Source organism: Grammomys surdaster, unplaced genomic scaffold (assembly GCF_004785775.1).
Source record: "Grammomys surdaster isolate TR1022 unplaced genomic scaffold, NIH_TR_1.0 110052, whole genome shotgun sequence".
Classification (NCBI taxonomy): Eukaryota; Metazoa; Chordata; class Mammalia; order Rodentia; family Muridae; genus Grammomys; species Grammomys surdaster.
In genome coordinates, this window is record NW_021610905.1 from 1 (window position 1) to 7,301 (window position 7,301).

At 41.7% G+C, this 7,301-nt stretch overlaps 1 protein-coding gene across 1 annotated transcript; it reads right to left on the bottom strand.

Annotated features, from left to right (window-relative positions):
- Positions 1-6,257: 6,257 nt before the first annotated feature.
- LOC114635498 (uncharacterized protein CXorf67-like) lies at positions 6,258-7,173 on the bottom strand (the record flags this gene model as incomplete). Its single annotated transcript, XM_028784057.1, has 1 exon — positions 6,258-7,173. A coding segment is annotated over one exon (916 nt), but the record flags the coding sequence as incomplete, so codon positions are not given.
- Between the last annotated feature and the right edge of the window lie 128 nt (positions 7,174-7,301).

Sequence of the window (7,301 nt, forward strand, 5' to 3'; positions counted from 1 at the left end):
ATATGCATAAATATATAAATATATTTGAAATATGTATGTACAAATACACATATATTTGTGTAGCATTAATTCAAAATAGGTTTTGTAATTTTCTAATTATGTCAAACTAGTTGGTCTGTCCAAGACAACTTTAGTGTAAATCTGATAAGTCTATACTTTATTATTTTGAATATCAAGATAGGTTTTAAGCCTGCCAATTATAATAAATATCACTCTAAAACCAAAGCTATATTTTAGACAGTCTGAGGAGACCACTGAGGATGGTAAACTACTGTCAAGTGTGAATTCATAGGATGACAAGATTTGACAACTATACTTATTTAGCATAAAGAAATACATGTAACACTCAACCTGCTTCAGAAATGAAACATAAAAATGATTATTGCGACTTTTTGGTTGGTAGCAGTATCATATTTAGTCATTCCATAGAAATCACTTCTTAGTAGCAAAGTCCAAGAAGGTACTGTACTTTGTGCTCCTGTTAGAGAGGTGGGTTTGAGTACCTGTTGCCTACCCTAAACCTAACAGTAATTCTTTTTTCTCCTTTTGTCCATTTTCCTTGGCTTAAATTAATATCCTTGCTAATTTAAGGAACTCTTTTTCAATATTTTACTAGTTTATGATGTTGAACAAGTTATTAAAACACTCATTATTTTAGCTATGAAATGAAGATACAGGTGAGACTAGTTGGCACGTAAGGAGTGTTAAGTAACCAGAAATGGAGTGAAAGGAGGCTTATTAGTAGGAAATGTGTCTCAGGATGGAAAGATTCACATCAGAAAGTATTTGCTTTTCTAGGTGTTTGAGAAATGGAAATGGACTGATTCTTTAAAGGTTTTGCTTGCACCAGGCAGCACCAGCAATCTTGATGCAGGATATTATATAAGTCTCAAGACAAATCAAATCTTCTCTGCTGTAAGAAATTGCTTGGATATCAAGACTGCTGCAAAAGCATGATTTCAAATCCTTATTGCTTTCTGTCTACCCCTGACCGCTGACAATTCTGGAGCTTTAATTTGCTGCTCCATGCCTACCACCCCCATAATGTTTGGAACCCACTATTTTACTCCGAATTCTGCCTCCCCCAGATTAAAACAACATACATTTTCCTAAATTACCCTTCTTCCACTGACAGATGACAAGTGTAGGCTGTTATAACAATGGTTTCTCCAGGCAAAGCTTCAAAAGAAAGCAGAGGATTAACAATGATCTATAGAGTGTCAGAATATTTTAATTTAATAAAATATACAAAAATGAATCATTATGCTCTAGACATAATAATTTTCTGATGTGGCTCTTCACTTCCATATTTATCTTCTGGTCATGTAATGAGAGGATTTGTGTTGCCCTTTAACTGACAGACTAATAAATCCCAACTGTACCCCTTCTTCCACAAGGCCAATGTGTGGGCTAAATTTTCAGCACGATCATTTTTCAACAGACTGGAGCAAAACCAGCCCACTATAAACAAGAACAGCAGCTCTTAAAAAGCTGTTTAGAATTCCACTGGTCTATAACCTCAACTGGACACTGTGGGGTGGGGGGAGAGAGAGACAGAGACAGAGACACAGAGAGAGACAGAGACAGAACGAGACAGAGAGGCAGAGAGAGAAGGCATAGCAGAATGAGAAACTTGGGAAAAACATTCAGAATGAAACCCCAGAAACAGACCATTAAAAAAAATAAAGATCTAGTAGAAGAGAAAGAAACAACGGAAATAAATGTGAGGGAAAAGACAAGGAGAACGTTAAGAGCAAGACAAAGAAAAGAACAAGTTAAAGAAAAACAAAATATGCAAATGGAATTAGGTCTTTGAAGAAAATGGGAAAGAACAAAGATGGTCAAATATCTTCTCTGGGAAGGGACGAAATTTCCAGAATCCAAACTAGCCTGCTTTTTACATGGCATTAAGCCATTTTTGGTAGCTTCAGAATAGGATTATACTTGACACCTGTCAAGGCTATTGTCTTGACAAGCAAATATAGAACATAACTTGTGATATTCACGGCACACCTTAAACTGTGATAACTAGGGCAAGATGAGAAGGGATTTAAAGGGAAGTCAGGCAGAAAGAAGCTTAGAAAGTCTGGAACTTTTTGTCACAAAACAGACAGAGAAATGCTCACCTGCACATTTTTAGAATCCATTTTGTTTTGAGATTCATTTCCTTCCTATATGCTCTTCTAGAAAATGGAGGTGGCTGCTTTTTCTGTATACCTATCTACACATTTAATATTTTCCTCTCTACCCTGAAGACCCACCTTCCACTGATGGCATCCCAAATGGTCTCTAGGGAGATTAGAACCTCATACTTCCTAAGTTCTATGGCTCCAATCTCATGTTTACAGCTGAAGTCCTACTCCTGGTCTTTTGTGTGAGCCATCCATAAACTACAATAGTTTTCCTAATGAAGTTGCAGTTGCCAGGCTAGGAACTGGAGAATGCATTTCTGTCTAGCACCAGGGCAGCAATGTTGGATTCTGCTCCAATTTGTACAAGATTGTAGAAAAAGGTTTTTAAAATCTAGGTAAAGATTTCTATAAAAGAAAATGTATGTGTGTGTGTTTCTGTGAATGCCTCTCATTAAATTGTTTTCCTGTCACATTAATTTGTTACCAATGTCCTAGTGAAAATGTAATTGTTTAGGTTAGTTTAACCTGAATCATTTCAAATTATATATTGCTTTGTAAAGCTCAGAAAATTAATGTTTCTAATGTTTATGTAAGTATAGGTGTTGCCTAATTGAAAGAAAACACAATTTAGGGTCAGTGACTGCCCACACAATTTTTCACGTCCTCTGCTTCTGAATGATGTGTTCTATAATTTGCCCAAAATTAAAGTGCACTGTTTCTTGTTGTGCTTCATATGGATTCTAAATTTCTAAAAGGTTGCCATTTGTCCTTTGGCTCTGTGTAGCCTAAGAAATTACCAATAATTGGTCTTAACAAAAGTCTATCCCTGAATTAAAACACGTTCCTTCTCAATTTAATCCAGTAGGCCTAATAACCATAGAAAGTGAATTTACTTTTATGGTAGAGGGCTATGAATACTCACCACAAAGGAAGACTGATCCACTCACCCTCAGTGCACCAAGCTCTACACCAGTTGTTTGTAAATGCACCCCTTTCTCCAACTCTCAAGATAGCGCTAGGCAGCAGATAGCATTATACTCATTAGATGGAAAGAAAACTTAAGCTCAGAAGATCCAGGGACTAGATTTAGAGAGAGGATATTCAATGTAAAAGACCATGTTTTTACCCCTGTGACTTATTAACTCACAAGCTTACTAACTTACTAGTCAAAGCTAATTGCTGTTTTTCAGACTTGATTTCTCTAAACACTGATACCAACCAGTAGGTACCTTGTACTCTGTAAACTGTCCTCTGTGGCATCTGTGGTACTACTCTGCCCTGATTTTATTCCTATTACTTTGACTCATAATTACCAGTTTGATTGTAACACTGCTTTCAATTTCTTTGTTGTAAGGCTTTATATTCTGCTTGGGAAATGTCAATGAATCTTGTGGGATTTTTGTTTGTTTCCCAAGCATCTGGATATGGAATACTCTCAAGATTCTAGATTCTAGATTCAATATTTTTGAACTTTGCTCTCTTTTCAAAGATCTAGAATAAAATTGTGGAAGAGCCTTCTGAGAGTCTCTCCACATGAACATCATATGGCTACATCAAACTCAACATGTCAAAAAAAAATCAGCCTTAGTCTCACTCATAATCATTCCCAAGCTTACTCCTACCCCATCATGGTGCTCCCTCTATGTTAATCATGAGCCAATAAATCTATCACCAAGCTGTCAGCCGTAGGCAGATAACCTAGTGCAGAAACATGCAGGCCCCATGCTTGCCATTTTACTCTCTGTGAACTCCTATGAGCACTAGTTAGTAGATTCGTCCATATACTTCTGGTGTCTTCTATCTCCTAATTCCTATGGTCTTTCCTCCCCTTCTTCTGTCACATTCCCCAAGCTTCTAGAGGAGGGACTCAATAGAGACCTCCAATTTAGAGTTTTCTCTCTCTCTCTCTCTCTCTCTCTCTCTCTCTCTCTCTCTCTCTGATGATGAGTGGCCAAGGCACTGATCTATGAGTATAGTAGAATATCATTAGGAATGATTTTTTGCCTGTCATGTTTGTCTCTCTTCTAGATCTCTGGGCAATCCAGTCTCCAGTTCCTGGCCAGCCAGCCAGTGTAGGACACTAGGCCTCTTCTCATGGCATGAGCCTCAAGTTAAATCAAACATTGGTTGGCCATTCCCCCAAGTTCTGTGCCAGAATATTTTTCCAGCACATCTTGCAGGCAGGACAGATTATAGGTTGAGTTTTGCAGCTGGGTTGGTGTCCAGGTTTCTCTTTCCATAGCTTGCAGAATATCTTCTCTTGTGAAAGAGATTAGAATGCACGGGTGAAGGCTCCGTGCAGTCACAAGCTCAATCTAATGTTTAATGAGCTGTGTGGGTGTTGTCCTTTTCGATAGGGCCTTTCAGTTTGCAGAAAGTGGCCTTGGTTGTTTGGGGATCTCTTCACAACCCCTTCGCCAACACCTCAACTGAATACAACTCAGTCTCACCAGTGGAAGTCTTGTCTGGCTACAAAAGATGGCAAACCCCGTCTCTGTATCCTTCATCATTAGGAGTTCTGATTAGGGTCACCCACATAGATTCCAGGGACTTTCCACTGCATTAGGCTCCCATACTGCACCTGTCCCTCCATCCTGCCCATGTAATTCCTCCTGCTCTTGTCCACACCTGCCCCCAGTCTTCCCACAAAATAGATTCTATTTCCCCTTCCCAGGGGAGATCCAGGCTTCTTTTCCTAGAGCCCTCCTTTTTATCCAACCTCCCTGGGTCTGTAGATTATAGATTGATTATCATGTATATAACTGATAATATCCACTTATAAGTTAATATATGCCATATTTGTCTTTATGGGTCTGGGATACCTCACTCAGGATGATTTTTTCTTTCTTTTGTTTTTTTTAAACTTATTTATTTATTTTGTGTATATGACTACACTGTCGCTGTCTTCAGACACACAGAAGAGGGCATCAGATCCCATTACAGATGTTTGTGAGCCACCATGTGGTTGCTGGGAATTAAACTTAGGACTCCTGGAAGAGCAGTCAGTGCTCTTAACCACAGAGACATCTCTCCAGCCCAGGATGATTATTTTCTAGTTTCATCCATTTGCCTGTGGATTTTATGTCATTTTTACTTAAAGTTTTTATTGATTCTTTGCACCCCAATCCCATTCTTTTTCCTGTCCCTTCATATCCACCCTTTGCCCTTGTAATCCCCCCAAACAAAACAAAATGAAAATCTCATTGTGGAAGCTTTGGTGTGTTACAGTGTTGTCATAGTGTTTACCCTCTTGTCCACACTCCTTTGCTTGTGGATGTTTATTGCTGAGTCATTGGTCTGGTTCAAGGCCTCTGGCTTGTGCTACACTATCAATACTGGATTCTCACTGAGGGTTTTCTCAGATATACCATTGTTGTCTTGTGCCCTGGAGATCCTGTAGTTTTGGATCTGCAAGATCAGCTCCTCCACTTGCTCCAGTTCATAGATGGGGTAGATGTTAGGGTGGGCCAACTCAGAGTCCTGGATCTGGATGGTAGCTGTGGTCAGCCTACCAGCTCTCCTGCACCTACACCACCAGGACAAGCTCTTCAACTTTGCCTAGAGGAGGGGCAGGGCCTACTCCTCCCTTCTCATGCCCTCAAGGCCAGGTGTCCTCTGCCTACACTACCATGGCTAGTTCTACTGTGCTGCCCAGGTGAGGTGAGGGGCCTGCTCTCCCAAGTGCTATTGCCTGGGAGGGGCTCACTTTTTAAACAACTGAATAATACTCCATTGTGTAAATGTACTACATTTTCTTTTTTTTCTAAAATAAAACAACACTTTTATTAAAATACTTAATTACATAAAAACTCAGAGGCAAAAAATAAAACAAACCCCCCACCCAAACCTAATAACAAACAACCCAGGCTGTTTTAAAAGGGGGTACTGAATGGAACCAAAGTCCTTATAAGTGCTAGATAGTTGGGGTAAGGGGAACAGGGGACTTCAAAACTGCTCAGACTACTAGTGAATAAGTAGAAACCCCTAGAAACCTCACAGATAATCAATCACACAGCCAACAGTGGATAAGTGCCTATTCCTTTTGTGAGTCTGGGAGAACTCTCACCATAAATTACAGCAAGGGTGGAGGAGTATAGGAGTAAGGGGTATCCCCTACACTTCTTCCTATGCAGGAGGGTGAGGGGCAATCTCTATTTCTTCCTCTGACTCTCCAGAAGGGGAAGAATCAAGGTTATCCAGGTCAGGTATCAAGGCACGCCAAAGGGTATCAGGACTAGGACCAGAGACAGAGCTTAAGTCACCTGATGGAGATGAGGAGCCCCGTTCTGGTGACTTATTGGGGAAAGAAGGGGAACCTGAAACACAGGAGACATCCTCGTTGGTGAATGAGGAGGAAGAACTGGCACCTTCATTATACTGCCCAGGGAAATGACAGAGCCTACCAGGAGGAGAAGGGGAAGAGGCCCGCATACGGACTGGGCGTCTTGGAGGAGAGCGTGTGGATCTCCTTCGAACTGCAGGCCTAAAGGTGGAAAGCCTTGCTTGTGCACGGCTGCTTGGACCAGGTTCTGGCTCTGCCTCTTCCTCCAGCTCTGATTCTGACTCTGGCTCTGAATCTGATTCTGGCTCTGATTCTGATTCTGGTTCTGGTTCCAGCTCCGGTTCCGGCTCCAGGTTCAGCTCCATCTTTATTTTATGGCTTCGTTGGTGGTCAGAGCCAAGCCTGGATGCAGTGCGGCTGCTTCTGCGCTGTGTTGGACGGCTGCTGCTATCAGAACTGGACCCACGGGTATTTCTGTAAAGAACAGGAACCCTCAGAGTGGCCCGAGGCCGTAAATTCCTGCGGATGTTGTCGGCTTCGGGGCGAACTTCAGGGCTGACCACCAATGCACTGCTATCACCACCAAATGTTATGACTCGAGAGCGGAGAACCCTGACTTCAGGGGTCACACTGCCTTTGAGGTCAGGACCGCTGTGACAAAGTCCATCATCAGGAACCTGCAGGGGGGCCTGTTGACAGAGTTCCTGGCCAATAGGGGTGGAGTGGTCGCGCCCTTCACAGCTGGACTCAGGTGCACGGCTGTGAGGACCAGAAACAGTCAGAACGGCTTGTCTCGGGGCCTTAGGGGCTGGAGTAGACACATTGCCTCGCGTGGTGCTTCTCCTGAGGGTAGGCCCTGGGGATTCTAGGTTCCCCACTGAAAGTTC